The sequence below is a fragment of the Thermobia domestica genome, chromosome 8 (genome assembly GCF_964235325.1).
Source record: "Thermobia domestica chromosome 8, izTheDome1.hap1.1, whole genome shotgun sequence".
Lineage (NCBI taxonomy): Eukaryota > Metazoa > Arthropoda > Insecta > Zygentoma > Lepismatidae > Thermobia > Thermobia domestica.
Genome location: NC_137461.1, coordinates 70,637,816 through 70,654,959, shown reverse-complemented (window position 1 = coordinate 70,654,959; position 17,144 = coordinate 70,637,816). Strand labels below are relative to the sequence as shown.

Sequence of the window (17,144 nt, the reverse complement as noted above, 5' to 3'; positions counted from 1 at the left end):
ATGCCTTAATTACATGTCGATATTCTATAACTTACAATTACACAAAAATTAATCGTATCAACGAATTATTATTATTATTATTAAATCAATTTAAATTTACTTCGTACTTAAAAGCATATAGTAAAAAAAAAAAAGCTCTACTTTACTTTTTTCTTTGTAACAAAATTTGATGGGGTCGCATAGACCCTAATCCACTTTGAAAAAACATATTTGGCATCAAGACAAATGGGAATAGAACTAGGGTTTCGAGCATTAATAGCATCAGTTTCTAAGCCTGGCAAAGTAAAATTAACCAACCATATGTAGAATAATATACATACTATAGTAGCTCTATTGCTTTTACAAATTCGTACGAAAGCTGTGAATGTTCATATGTGCTTTCATGTTCTTTTATATGTACTTTCCGTAACAGTTTTGCAAAATATTGCACAAACACGTAGAACTATTGACAGATACACACATTTTTAACACAACTCCAGTAAAAAAAAAAAAAAAGAAAAACGAAAAACGTGCCAATTAATGACATATGTAAAAAGAAATGTTTGTAATGAGTCGATATGACCTGTATTTTACGGAACATTAAAGAATTCATTCGGTGCAATTAAGACAAAACCTGGATTAAGTCAGTTAGGAACTCGGAATAGGGGCCTCCCGATTGCGAAGAGAGATCGTTACTCGACGTTTACCTCTGCCTTTATCAATGACGTTCCAACTACAATTGCTATAGTTTCGTTTTATATTGGGAGAATGACGAAAGAAAGAAAATATATTTAAAAGCAGCAGCGACAGGTGGTTCAGTGAAAGAGTGCTCATCTGATGCACGGGGCCCCTGGTTCGATTCTAGACCATGCGAATTTGTGATTGATAACATCGTATTCGTGAGTATTCTCCTAGTTCTCCCACATTCTCATTCCACTAATTCTTTCATGAACATTCAGTTTCATTAAACATCCACCTACATTTTTAAAGTAGCACGCATTCTTAAGATGCATCAGTTTTGTGTAGCTGACAAAATATTTATGAAATCCTCTCCTGAAGATTGAGAGTTCGAACACTAAACCTACCGACACCTAAGCCAGAACACTATAACCCTTTGCTTCGGTCATAATCTGTAAAATGATCAACACATTCTATGCAACCTAAAGTTTTTTTTTTTTTTTTTTTTAATCAGTAGCATTATAAATATAGTTATCGAAATTAACAGATCTCTCACACATTATTTATCCGATCACTTATGAACAAAAATGAAACGAAAATATGTGGGGGTGTACACATGCCCTATCCGAATTTTAAAATATATGAGGATTACTATTAGAAATCACATTTCTGAGCTTTCGGCATCTATGACCATGTTATCCCGTCATGTATGAAGGATGACGGAAGGAAGCGACCTGGGACTATTTATGTGAGGTATCATCCCGGCATTTACATGGTGCGAGTGAGGAAAATCCAGGGAAACCTCACTCAGGAAGGCTGGCCTGAAAAAAGCTGTTACACCTAAAGGGACGTTAAAACTCAAAATCAACTCAACAAACTGAAACCTACTCAGAAGGGCGTCGTACTTGATTTAAAGTTCTCTTATACTTTGTTTTATCATTATTTTTTACAGAAACTTGCTCAAAAATTACAATTTTTCTCCTTCTACTTGTTTCTCTTTCTACTTTCTACCAATAATTTGTTTTAAATAGAACACATATACTCAAAAGAAATAGTTACGTTTTTCTTGCGTTGAAATAATTTATTATTATTATTATTATTATTGAAGTTCACATACTTCCTTTTAAAGTAACAGTTTTAGCTTCTTAAGAGTGTACGAATATAGTCTCCCACACATTTTTCACACTTAAAAAAAAAAGTAAGAACTTACAATTCCTCTACATTAGTATTTACAACACAGTACGTCAATCAGCACGTTATTGTTATATTTGTAAGTTCTATATTGTAGTATTTACAACACGACGTGCCATCTTTGATTTTAGCCCACTGATTTATATATATATATATATATATATATATATATTGTTCTCTGTTAAATAATCTGAAATTTTAATGATTTTATTTTACTGACTTCTTCAAATCTATGTAAATGTCCCTTACTTCATGAAAATTATTTTTTTTATTATATACAATCTTAATACTTAATAGGGTATAAGCAAATTTATATGTATATATGTAATGCTAATTTATCTTGAAAAAACACGAGTCATTTAGCTAGACTTGCAAAAGAAATCAATAAAATCACATTATTAAAATTCCAGTTTACTTTAGAAAAAAAATAATTCGCTATATAAATAAATGGGCTAAAAGAAAAGAAAGAAAAGAAAAGGTGACATAAGTACTAAAAACTCGTTAAATAATTCGCCACCAAATATGGCATTAACATTAATTTGAAGACATTACTTGGCGATGGAGGAATATTACAAAAAGAGAGAGCTAAAGTAAAACTTCTGATCCTGTAAGTTCGGCCAAACAGCTTTTAGTTAAAAGACATGTTCATCATACTGGATATCACCTTTTTCTTCAGAGGGAGTAGAGGTTCTAGCACTTTAGGAGTTCGCTACCAGTTGATTCAATTCAAGTAAATCCCCTAAAAATGATAAGTCAACTTAAAAATACTTCTACATTCCCACTGCGAATAGAGCCCACAACCACACCCAACCAATGGTTCGTATTTTGCTAATCGAGTATACTTAAATATGTTTCAAATACAATTGCACAAAAGAGCATTGTGTAAGTACTAGACATAAATACGCAGAGAAATTTAAACACTATTCTCGGATTGCTTACGAATTTTCGAAATTTTAGAAACCTTTACTGTCTCCAAGATCACCAAAACAGATCATCCGTATCTTTTATATATTTATTATATATTTACAAAAATAATACCTTTGTAGTGTTGCCTACGTGACGATAAAAAAGGTTTTCTTGTTTTGTTTTATGTACAATATATATATGGCTTGACTAGTTTTCTTAATTTAGTCTAGACGTTTCCAGAATCCTTTCGCGTCATGAGAGGTCCATAAATACCATTTATACCATGTTTATTATTGTGGTATGCTATGTTGTATAATGAATTATGCATCATTAAACGTTCATAAATATTTTTTGTTGTGCTTGCACAATCACGTTATTCACTTATAGATTTTATACTATGAACTATGTAATACTAACTCGTCTATTCTCGAAAAGAAGACGAGAATTGTCATATTTCTAATTCGTCTCGACTTACATCTCATTTTCGAGACGAGACATTTCTCATGGACAACATTCTTTTGTTTGTTTGTTAGCGTACATTTTAGCACTGAGGCTATGCGTAACGTAGACCTAAAGTTTAAGGTAAAATCCGAACCACCGTACTATGTTTAAATGTTAATATCTTTCCATCAAATGCACCAACGGGATCCGTGCTAATCACAACACCAGCGGGGAGAGAGAAAACTCTGGTATATTATTCGTGAAGAGATACACTACTATTTGCCACATTTTGTGTGTATTTTTTAGATATTCTAAAAATTAAAATGATTATAATAATATGAATCGACTACAATCTCTTTGGAAGCCTAATATGTCTCAACACTGAATTAAAATTATTGGATAATGAAAATTTTGATGCTAAAACTCTTAATTAAGATCACCACTTATTTGTATGACAAAATAATGAATAACTGAAAGAATAATGAAGAATATCAACCTAGAACATGAGCCAAATAGTATTTATGAACTTTTAACAAATAAAATTCCACGCCGTCTCTTAGACCAAATATTTGGGTGCGCCGTTTATATAGCCTAATAGAATTTTGTAGGTACTATCTGGTTCATTTTCAAAATTTTTCATATTACTGATTGTCTGTTAAATCACTAAAGTTTTACAAAAAAAAAAAAGCTTCCGTAAATACACTTTGTGCCATTTCTTTCGAAAATATTGTTTAAAAAAAGTCTTGGAACTTAAAAGAATTCCAGTGGTAAGATTTTCTCAAATGTTCAGAACTGAGAAATAAGTCGTGATCACATGTCACGTCATACTTCGAGTTTTGGGATATTAGATTTCATTACGCTTCTTGTTTTACATTTAAAAAAAAAAAAAAAACTAATTATTTCCTTCTATTAATACCAATCACAAATTAAGGTAATTTTAATTAGTAATATTTAAGAAAATAAGTATGCACGAAACATTATAAATAAATTTGCTTTCGAACAAGACATGAGTGCTTTGGTGAGAGAATATTCCAATACAAACAAGTAATCCCCACTCAATAAATAAATAAAAAAAAAAAAGTTTGAGAAACTGTTGCAGACTATCGATGCTATCTTGTTTTGACACAATACTATGTGTCTTCCTTTCTGCGTCTGCCTTCCTCTGTTTCCAATCAACTTATTACTCACTTCTATCAACCGACTTCTGTATAGATATATCTTTTCTTGCATCTAAAATAAATACTTACATACCGGAAATTATTCAGTTGTTCTACTTTTCCACTTGCTCATAATTTTGGAAGATGATGCCATTTTTTACTAAGTATATTCTCGCTTTTATTGGTGTTGTCGGATTTCTTAGTATTACCTGTTCCGTCCTTTTAAAAATTTGTATCATTATTATTATTTATTAATTAAGGCTACTTGTAATTACAACGTTCTTTTTAGGATGTTATCTTCCGCTACATTTTACCTAGATTTAAAGTCTATTTTAGTACTCATGCTTTTCAAGTTATTCTTATTTTCAAGTTAGCACTCCTTTTGTGTGCCACGTGGCCCTGCGTAACGTAGTCGCTAATACTCTCGCCTTTGGCTCGAGCAGTCTCGGATTCGATTCCCGTTGAGGACATTCGGTCGAAAAAAGTGTAAAAAGCTTTTTCTGGCCACATATCCTGGATGAGATTTTCCTTGGTTCTCCTCATTCACGCCAGGCAAATGCCGGAATACTACCTCACAAAATTCCTCATATGTAACGGGCTAACATGCTTATAGATGCCGAAAGCCCAGCAATCTAATTCCTACTCTATTTTTGTGTGTCACAAATCTATGCCAATATCCTTTTACCATAATTATACTCTCTCTGCCTCACGTAATCTTTATGGTAAAATGAAATCTCTCAATAATGGACACCAAAGAACATGGTTATTTGTCCGTAAATAAGAGGTGCCCGTTACATAGAGAAGTCACACAAATTTAGATTACTCAAGCTTATGTGGTAATTGTATGAAGTATATAATAAGTGCATTGGTTATAAAAGTAAACATAGGCTAATATCCAAACATTGTATTCTGTGTTTGGATTGCTGGAGTAATGGTGGGAAAATCCTCTTCTGTAGTATTAAAAAAAAAAAAAAAAAGTGTCCCTAGAGAATAGGTTAATATGGATGTGTACTGCGGGATATAATGGTTGTGTGATCATTATATTTTCTTCTGACGTACACGTTATGCCTCTCTAAAAGTCCCTTAATTCGCTTACTGACTGTACTAGAAGTAACCAAATAAGAATATGCAATATTATTACTAAATGCTGAAGATAGATCTAAGCAACCATGCTAGTTATGAATTTCTTAGGAAAAATTCTGCAATAGTTTTCTGTTATGTAATCCTCCGGGCACTGGCTTCTGATGAAAATTTATTTTTAAGTGCTGGATTAGTTGACGGGATCAACTGAAGACGTTTTCCCAATTTGTAGAAATTATTTCCTGTATTAAATACATGTAAGCTGTGAATGACTCCCGTCTATTATGAAGAGGCTACTCAAACGTTGGGGTAGGGGATAAACATAGACTGTCCGTATCCGTAAAAGCAAGGGTTCCGTTCCAATTTTTTCCAGGACAATAAAGTGGCTACAACAAGAAACATACATGTAAAGAATACATTAAATCTTGCACCTTCTGTTTCACAAAGGGACTAAATGCATAAGCCCTTGTCATACTTGTTCGACTTAGTTGCTCGGAAGCTAATAGACTTCTGCAGTTGCTAAATCAAATGGAGTGGACCCAATCCAATCAACGAATTCTCTTCAATTATTTCAGCCGAAACAGAATATTGCTTATCGACTTGCTCTTCTCTGGTTGGTCGAGTCGACATTGACCAGCAAATTCAAAGAAGTCCAACAATATTAACAACATAATTATTTATTTTAACAATTTTATGATTATGTGTTGTCCTAATAATTTACTTAAATTTTGGTCCATAGTTCAACAATTGCCACTTTATGAATGCTTCTAATTGTAGATCCGAGTTCATTCGACTCTACGTGATGAAAGAGAAAAATTAAACATCCAACCAATGGTGTGAACCTCCCCAATCTGACAACGAAATGATGGTGCATATAGACCAAAGATGGATGATAATCATATATGACAATGAAGAACTGATTGGAGAAGGGGAGTAATGCTTTCCCCAAATTCCCAGGAAGAGAGTTCTGCCTAGTCCAACCAAGGATTTATTAACCATAACTTAATAGTATTCACTAAACAGTACTTGCGCCGGATATATTTCTGCAAATAACGTAGTATGATGCTGAGGACGTTTTCACTGGGATATGTTACAAATTAGATGTATTTTGAAGCACAAAATATTTTTTTTTATTATTAATGTGAAATTACAACCATAGTTAACTTTAGATATTTTATTGGCTATTGGCTCTGCCAGAAATTAACAAAGTGGCATGGCAAAGTTTATAAATGTTTTCGCGATCGTTATAGCACGGCCAACAAGAGATGGTCTCTGACATTTCTTACCACATGCGGTGGGACATTGCAGTCCCTACTTTGATACCAGTGTTATCAACCACGATCACTCTGTCTTATACCATTAATTAAATTGCCACTACAGTTGCACCGAAGAAAACCTTGACACGCGAATAGAGGCAATGTCACTGCGAGCTGTCAGAGACGTTCTCTTACTGGACGCACTATAACTCAAGTGGAAACTGAAAGAGATATGAAGAATACATTCCAAGAGCGTTTCAAGCGATTTCGATCATTTTTAATCTTAAAGTTTAAGCTTTAAAAAAACTTAAACTTTAGTGTACACGGCTATCTAATGGAAGTTACACAATGATATGTTTATTGTTTAAATTGGTTTCCAGTGCATTTACACTGACCAGCCAACACATTGTGACCACCTACTTTATATCTTGTATCTCCACCTTTGCCTCGCAGGAAAATGATAATGTTTGGTATGGAAGAAACGAGATCTTGGTAGGTGGTTGGAGGTATGGTGCACCGTATTTACACGCACAAATTCTGACATATTGCCGGCATTTCCATTTTACGCACAAGCGCTACATTGACTGATCGAGTGAAATCCTTGCTGAGAGCGGTTCTGTTGTGCTGCATGCTTCTTTAATCAACCCAAAAACTGTTCAAAAAGTAATAGTTGGTCATAATGTTTCAGCTGGTCAGTGTATAAAGGGTGGACCATTTATCTTGAAATGCCTTTGTAACTTTTAAACTAACTGACAAGAATAGATGAAATTTTGTAACAAGTGAATATCAACAAGAGTACATTATTTGACATACTCTGCAATATCATCAGATAAATAGTGATGCCAACCTAATATAAAGTAATTTTTATGGCACTAAGTGATGTTATTACTATATTCAAATCCACCTGTACACATTAACTTACAACTTACAATACCACATTTATTCTAGTGTTACAAACTAAGGAAGCTACATTTGTTTCTAATGGCCAACATCATATAGACTAATTAATTAGTAAACAACACTCAAACACTTCCGATGTGCATTGACACTTTCGTTTCACTTAAGATATCACTGTTGTAGAAATCTCCAAAATTTGGGTTTCACGTAAGTCTGTGATACTGTAGCGTCCTTAGTTTGTAACACTGAATAGTAAATTTGATATTTTAAGTTTTCGTTAATATGTCGATTTAAATTTAGTAATAATCTGATGTAGTGACACTTAAAAAAATACCACTTTATTTTGGGTTCGTAACACTGTTAATCTAGTGGTATTCCAGACTTTTTCAAAATGCTCCCCTGCCGATATTTCCATACATATATTTCAAGTACTTTTCAGAAGTTGCTTCACATATCGGAGCCAACAAGTCTACGTTATAAAATGGATTTACTATCGGGTATATACAAACAATTATTTATACCACGGGGTCCAAACCGTTGGTTAACAAGAACGACAGATTCAACTCACCATAATTATGAAAAAAGTTTTCAGATTTTTTTTTTCTCCCCAAATGATCATTTTGTTCAAATTTGAGCAGTATTCATTAAAACATTACATACATCTCACAAACTGGTATATAATTTTAGAGGGCAATTACATTATAATAGCCGATACGAATTTTCCGAATAATACACTAGCAGTACAAAATAAATACTTTATATTGTGCGACAATATGATCCCGTTCCATTACTATATAGATTTCGAAAGTGCTTACCGTGCTTCATAGGGAATTGTAAGCAGCAAAGAGACATCCCCAGCAGTATAAATCAGTTCTTGGCGCGCAATAAAATGGCTTGATTAAACTCAATTGGTTATGGTTATACGAGGGTTGTACATAAATTAGTGGCAATGTTATGAGGAAGCCTGAATGAAAAAAAAAAAAAAAAACAGTCAAGCTATTCCTGAGAAAGTAAACGTTCACAACAAACGAACGGCATAATGGAAGATTATATCGTATTGACACATAATGAAATTGTCAAGAATACGGGCACATCCTTAAAATTTAAGGAAAAAAGTAGTTAATTACGTTAAGGAAAAAAAACTGTTTTGCCATGTATCAAATATCTAGTATTTGGGGAATAATTTACATTCCATAAGAGTGTGACGTGAAAAGATGGTGTATATACTAGGTGTAATTATATCTATCTATATATATATATCTATCTATATATATATATCTATCTATATATATATATATATATCTATCTATATATATATATCTATCTATATCTATCTATATATCTATATCTATATCTATATCTATATATCTATATCTATATCTATATATATATATATATATATATATATATATATATATATATATATATATATATATATGTGTGTGTGTGTGTGTGTGTACAGTCATGGAAAAACTAATAGCAACTCTTTAGAATTTTACGCATTTATAGGGATTTCAAAGAAGTTTCTACCTAAATACGCACAAACACATCAAATTAAAGGAAATTTTATATAGAATCCAAATCTCCAAATCTACTCACAGAAGTTACAACAATTGATGATATTCAACAGAAAAAGACGTCAATTGTAAAGTGAAGTTAAAGTACGGAAATTAAAACCGTACCCAATTGATTATGGCTCAAGCTAATACTTGATTAGATGTCCAGACTTAGTAATAACGTCTTTGTATCATTGTGGAATGGAGATTATTAAGTTCTGTAGTGTCTCTATTGAAAAGCAGTGTTGCCTGACGCCGTTTATTGCTTAAATTAACTTAGCTCTCGCTGAGGATGTCTTGCACGAACCTTATCCTTCAAAACACTCCATAAATTTTCAATTTGGGTTTAAGTCGGGCGAATTATCAGGCCAAGGAAGTTGGGTAACATGATGTAAGGAGAGCATATAGTCTCTTATAACTCTAGCGCGATGACACGGAGCAGAATAGTCTTGAAAAATAAAGGAACCACCGTTGAATAAATCTCTACCCGTAGGTATCATTGTCGTTTCAAGACTATGTTTATAAGTTTGTACATTAACAACACCACCACAAATGTGAATTTTACCAATTCCACTAAAAGAAAAACATCCCAAATCATTACACTGGGAGAGTACCTGGAAGATTTTACAGTACACGCAGAATTATGTGCTTCACCAGTCATGAGATAAACTCTAGCGCATGAATTATTGTCATAAATGGTTATTTTCGTCTCATCACTAAACAGAACTTACCGCCACTGGTTATGTGTCCAATCCTTGTAAGTTTTGGTCCAATCTACGTGCCTTTTACGTTGTTCCGCTGTAAGATATGGCTTCCTGACAGCTCTATGTGAACGCAAACTCATTGATTTTAACTTGTTTCTCACTGTTCGCGGACAAACGTCCACATGTTTCCCTCCAAGCAAGAATTGCTGATGACTCAAACCTGTCTGCAAGACACAACCGTCGCAGTGCACTGTTCTGTCTAGGCGAGAATTATATTTTTCGACCACATTTGCCAATTCTTCCGCTTTTTATGCATCCTGCTTCCCGAATCTTGGCCAGCTGCCTACCCACTGTACTTTTATGCAGTTGCATAATCCGGGCTAATTGAACATTGGTTTTGTCATACTCAATTATTGTTTTAATGTTTTAGTAACTTTCTGTGATGTAATGTCACACGTTTTACCCATGTCGATGTCAGATATCAATAATTTATAAACGGTAAATCAATATTTATTAACGGTAATTTATAAACGGTATATCACTTCCAAATTTGTCAGTAAAAGTAACACTACTAGAACAACACAATTACGTAACCCAGGGAACCTACACAACAAGTAAAGCAGAAACCATACTGCTCGCTTGGAACATGGATTACCTTATTGAGCGCGGACCTCACGGAAAGCAACATCGAGTCATCCATTAAATGAACATTTAGCATGACGGATTTGTTTCCTTTCCCACACATTTTGTTGAATATCATCAATTGTTGTAAAGATACGTAACTTATGTGAGTAGATTTGGATTCTACATAAAATTTCCTTTAATTTGATGTATATGTATATATCATTGTATGTTTATGCATATTTAGGTAGAAACTTCTTTGAAATTCTTATAAATGCGTAAAATTCCAAAGAGCTACTATTAATTTTTCCATGACTGTGCGTTCAAAATGAGAATTTTAAATAGCATACAACATTACGACATCTAGAAACCAGCAGCAAATTTAGCCTTCACCTTAGTGTTACACATTTGAAATTTGGATTAAGAGCGCGCTTATTTTTGGGCAAATACGGTTTCGCGGAGCTATCAGATTCGAATATAAACATATCATAACAGAGGTATACATCATATTACGCGAAAATGACGTTATAGTGGGCAGTGCTTCAAGGAAAGAAAAAAACTTAGTAGCAATCCAAACCACAGTAAGAAAGCAATTAATTTTGTTCTGTTACGCTTCCCGTACTCAAGTTGAGCGTCCAGTACGATTGACAGGAAAGAAGAAAAAACTAGTGATACTATAAAAGAAAATTACCACTTACCTTTTGAAAGTATTCTTCATGTGTTTCATGGTAATGTTTTTCTTTCCTTTTTTAAGTGACACAGGAGGTTGTTCGATTCATATTTGACCGATCTGGTAACGCTGCTGTCACCTGTGTAGTTCAGCTAGAAACATGAAACCGGTACCGTTATCAATGTGTCAGTGTGCTGCCTCAGCTTGGAGGTGCCGAAGTGTGGTGCTGCTAGCGAAACGTCGTTTTAAGTGAACCGTTATTTGGAAAAGTACTTTATGTCTCTCTTCTACGCATTTTTTTTCCCAACTGAATAATGAAACAAATGTCGGCAAAAGGCTTAATCATCGGAGTGTCCACAGCTACAGATATAATGGCCGTCCAAATGGCGGCTCATGGAGAAACATTTGCCGACAAAATGCGTCCAGCGAAAATGTCATGTAATGTGTTCCTGGAATTCGTCGATTGGCAGGCCAGGAGAATCCACCATTTCAACGTGACATGGGCCAGAGATTAAATCTGCCACAACCTTCTCAGATGTCACACTGATAAACATTAAGAAAAATTGTTTAGGTGGAAAGGAACTCACATTAGATGATGCTTATACTTATCTCACGCCGGCAATTACCCACTCTCGCTCGCTGAAACCTCTCGCAAAGGTCTTCCGAGTTTCACTGTCAGTACAGCGGAAGTTCTTGCAGCGAATCGTGATTGTCACTACAGCCTTTCTATTTCAAGTGTGCCCCTTCTGGCGCTGCTGTCGATCTGTGATTTCCCGTACCTCCCTCGAAAGAGGAGAGACGAGTTGCTGCGGCCGAACGGAATCGTTGCCACAATGAATTATTTCATGGACTTCGCTGTGATCTGTTTTGTTAGCCATTCTAAATAGACTACGATGTTCACTTGTCAAGACCAAATGACTGAATGATAAATTGGCAACACAGCTGAGGTCATTCACTTCTTTTCCCTAAGAAAAGGGAGGGTTTCATTCGTCAGAGGCTGGCGGAGATGGGGCCGAAGTATGTTTCGCATATTTTCCGAGGGCACACCTGAAATAGACAGGCTCTAGGAACTATTACGAGGGAAGTTGGAGATACTTAAGGTGGACGAAAAAGTGGAAGTGAATGTTGCCTACCTAACCATCTACAGGGGAGGGAATCCCTATTTATAGGGAGCTAATAAGAATCAGGTTCAAATCCGCATGGACTCATTCCCTCCTGTTTTATCATGACATGAAGCACGAAACAGAAATTAGTGGTATTCTCTTTCATGACATTTCTGTCAAAAGCCCTAACGTTAGTCCGATTGATTTTTGTGCATCTGTTAAAATGACATGTACAAATCCCCCTCTTCTAGGGAAAAAACAATGCGAGAAATGGGATGGAATTTGTATATCTGTGCTCGAATGCAGTTTGTTGCAGCGGAAACTGCAATGTCGGACGACAGTGAGGAGGATGTTGTGGCCATTAACAGGCTAACGACGAACAGAACACTAACAGTGATGGAGCGAGGTTTCTCTGAGGACTTTCGAAAGGCACTAAGAAATGACTTAGAACCTTGGTAATCATCTGTTTTCCCCCGTATGATGATTTGCCGCAATCAGAATATTTATTAACAAGAATCACTCTGACAAATCACACAGATTTCCGCTTGCAATTTTCGATTGTTGCTACTCATATTGCCCCACTTTATATACTCGTTCTGCCTATGTGTTGTATAAGGGAAGATATAATGATATCGCAGTTTCAACGAAGGAAGAAACAAAAACTGAGAAAGCTGTACACTATACTCTGGTCTTTTGACGACAAGGGAGCCGCGGTGGCTCACTGGGAGAGCGTTCACCTCTGGTGCATGTGTTCCCTCACTCGCGCCAAGTGAGTTTTGTAGTGGACAAATACCTTATGCATGCGTCTTCTCGGGATTCTTTCATTTCCTCCTACTTTTTTCACTCCACCATTTCATTCATTCTCATTATCACAGTCTCCTTTAGCCTACACGACAGAACCATGGGACGTAAAACTCAAAGATGTAATTTCATTTTCTTTGACGAGAAGGTAGCTAGTGGAAATGTAGTGGTGTATGAGTGATGTTACAATCACGAAGACTTGTCGCTTCCTTTCTAAGATGGACAAGAAAGAAAAACGTCTCCTCGTACTAAATGTAACCTTCATTTCAGAAATAAATAAACATGTCAACTACCCCATCCCCCCACTTTCCCGAAGTATAACTGTACACGATAAGCAATTGCCAACTTATCAGAGAATTACAATATTACTATCAATTATTATTATATATATCGATCGATATTTCGATCTACGTCATAATGTATATCATTGAAAAATGAATCGGTGATAAAAAAAAAAAAAAACTCTGGATACCAATCTACAACTATTACAGATGAACAAGAGGGGACAAAAAATCATTCAAGCAAGTTACAAAAAATAAGTGCGTACTTACCTTGGGTATCCACAGTATCATATTCATCACTACTATACATCTCATCCTTCTTTTTCTTGTCTTCTTTTCTTCTTTCCTTTTTCTTATTTTCTAGTTTAATATCACTGAAAATAGAAAAGAATACATATTCAGACATTGCTTTCCTATTCTAATACATAGATAATAGAAAAGCTGGGCTGCTCGTCAACAATATATAACATAGAATGTCTTTCTTACCGAACCTCTGGGGAATTATCTAAATAAATTTAGGAATTAACTGATTGATTCGAGTTTGCGTCCCGCTTCAGCACTGGCATTATTGGAAGAATGAACCTACAATTTAACGTAAAATGCAGACACAGATAGACTTCGTTATTAGAAACGGAACAATCAACAAATATTAGAAAATGAAATTTCTATTACCATAGGACAAAAACATGTCTGTTCTGTTTGGAAAAAGAAAAAAGAAAGGCAAACAAAAGACAAACGATGATTATTGTAAGATGGGATGTTCGAAGACATATGTATCCGAAACTTTTAATCGCTGGTAACTGCAAAATTTGTAGATTCAACTTTCTGTGAGTTGGTTTGTTTCAGCGGAAAGCTGTTTCTTCCCACTTTCTTCATTCCATCATTTCGTTCACTATCTCCCTTAGCCTCGGAGCATAATCGTGGAACGCCAAACTCCGAAAAAGAACCGTGAACAAAATGTCAAGTTTGATTGGTATCAGAAGATGGTTGCATTCCGAATTAATTCATCCTTAGCTGCTAATTCCTTTACACACTAAGTTAGGCATAATAAAACAACTTGTGAAAGCGTTGGACAAAAATTATCCTTATTTCCAATATCTAGTTTAAACATTCTCTTGTTCAATTCAAAGATTAAGAAAGGCATTTTTGATGACCGCAGATTCGCACACTCATAAAGGATTCTACATTCAAAAATAAAATGAATGACGTGGAGATTCGCGCATGGGACTCATTTATCGATCTTGTAAACAATTTTTGGACAATGTCAAACATAATCGATACGAAAAGAATGTGAAAATCATGCTCCAAAAGGAATACATGCACTGGTATGTCACATGAATGTAAAGTTACATATCCTCCTCTCTTATCTTGGCTACTTCCTTAAAACTTCGGTACACTGAGTGAAGAAAAGAGAAAAGCTCCATCAAGACTTTAAACAGATTGAAATGACGAATCGGGGTAGATGGGAGCTGTTCATAATGGCAGATTACTGTTGGTGCTAGTGTAAGATAGCCCACGTAAAGAGCACAAACGCAAGAAGACAAAGCGCATGTTTGCAACTAAACAACGGGGCAAATAATTCGTATAACGTGTATTTAACTTCAAACTTCTTTTAAATGTTTCATACCTACTGAATGTTCTCATTACATTTTGTTGTTGGTAGTAGATGTTGGACAAATTGGATATATTGATACTGAATATATATTTATCACAAATTAGGAGGTTATTAAATACTTCATCTGAACATCGTAGAAAATCCTTACGCGATATGAAAAAAGACCGACATTTGGCAAGAACACCTGTTTCTCTTTGTGCCGCAAAACGAAGTTTTATTTCGCAGGCCTGTGTAATTAAACATTGGAGATACCATGTCTTTGTTTAAGTACGCAGTAAAGAGGAGGATAGAGGAGGACAATTCAGCCCCCATTGGGTCTTTAGAGGGAGGTAAAATTGTGACATTTAAAACTAATTGAAAATGTCCGATATTAGTGTTGAATCCATAGCTGAGTCCCTATGTTGATTGATAGCAGTTCCAATGATCTTTAAGTTCAGCCTCAAGAAGGGGTAAGACTCCTAGCACACCTAGGGAGAGTGGATGGAGGCAATATATAAAATAATCGAAAACGACTATCCATAGTTTTTGGGGTCGCTGAGATGAACAGCAACACTTGCGATGCCGTTTAAGTCTACGTTCAGCCCCATTAGTACGCCTGTGAGGGGCAATGACGACATGAAAAATTATCAAAAACGACCAATATTAGTATCGAATTCACAGTTTTCGAGCTTCCTAAGTTGATTGGCACCACTCCCTTTACCATTTAAGACTACATTTAATTTCCATTAGCACCCCTAGGATGGTGGGGAAAGGTTGACATATAAAAATAATCGAAAAGCACCACTCCCTTTACCATTTAAGACTACATTTAATTTCCATTAGCACCCCTAGGATGGTGGGGAAAGGTTGACATATAAAAATAATCGAAAAGCACCACTCCCTTTACCATTTAAGACTACATTTAATTTCCATTAGCACCCCTAGGATGGTGAGGAAAGGTTGACATATAAAAATAATCGAAAACGATCGATATTACGTGTTGAATCCACAGTTCTCGATGTTGCTGAGATTAGATTACACTCATGATAGCGTTAAAGTCCAATTTCAGCCCCATAGGCATGGGGAGGGGGAGAAAGGGTGAAAAATAAAATGCCTCAAAATGACAAATTAGTGTCGAATCCATAGTTTGGGTTGATAAGCTATTAGATTACAATTGCGATGACATTTAATGCTAAGTCTGGGCATGAACGAACATCTCAGCTGGATTAGAAATTTACAGGAACAGCACCAAAGACGTTGCTCCCACATCGATATATATTTGGATGTATGTGTATAAATGTACTGTATATTAATGTACTGTAATGTAACTCCGCAACGTCTGGAGCAATTTTAAATCGAACTTGGTAGTTATATGGCTTTCAATAAGGAAAAAATACTGTGGGAGTAAAACATCTCAAGGGGCGGCAGTTGAAGAGAGAGAGATGTAAAAATAATGTAAAACGACTGCAATCCATGGTTTTCGCGGTCACTGAAATGAATACTGGTGCTCCCAGTGGCGTGAGGGTGAGGATGCGAGGAGAGGTAAAAATTGTCAAAATTACTTAAATTTGTGTCGAATTCATAGTTTTCGGGGTCGGAAAAACGTCTGATCTGATTGAAATGAATTTTGGAAGATAGATACTATACACTTCAAGCTGATCTTTCTGATCATATCAATTTGATTAGAGGCTTGTTTTGTGGGGATAGGGTGTTTCACTATTTATCTCCAAAGTAGAATATCTTCTGTCATTAAACTTTTACTGAAATAAATATTCTAAGGGGAAGGAAATTCAGATAATTCCTCAAATAATTCCCCATATACCTATTCTCCCCATACAAAGAACGGGCATTTCACCTAGTAATAAATACAATAAAGTGAACATCTGATTTTCATAACCTTATACCTATTTTAGATAAATGCAAGGATGCAACAATACGCGCATATCCTTTGTTCTTTTAAAGCATTTTGCACTCCTATTTAATGTGCTGTACTTAGATCTCCACAAGTGCAAGAAGAAAGATTTTACAAGGTGTGTAATAAGCTCTTTTTCGTTTCTTACCATAACTTTCTAAAACTATAACAACATCTAATATTATTATTGTTTGGTTTATTGAACAACAGCCAACAGAAATGCACGCATTTTCAACGAACCTGGAAACGGTATTATTTATTTGCAGTCAATAATACTAGTTACACAGAAGAAATATCATTTACACTTACAGTAATTA

The 17,144-nt window shown here is 35.0% G+C and overlaps 1 protein-coding gene across 2 annotated transcripts in view; it reads right to left on the bottom strand.

The window, feature by feature from the left end:
- Smr (nuclear receptor corepressor smrter) overlaps window positions 1-17,144 on the bottom strand; it is a 389,247-nt gene that overhangs the window by 89,358 nt on the left and 282,745 nt on the right. For both annotated transcript variants that reach the window (XM_081768606.1, XM_081768607.1), the window contains exon 11: window positions 13,592-13,695. In XM_081768606.1, the coding sequence (XP_081624732.1) occupies window positions 13,592-13,695 (104 nt within the window). The remainder of the gene's footprint in view (window positions 1-13,591; window positions 13,696-17,144) is intronic.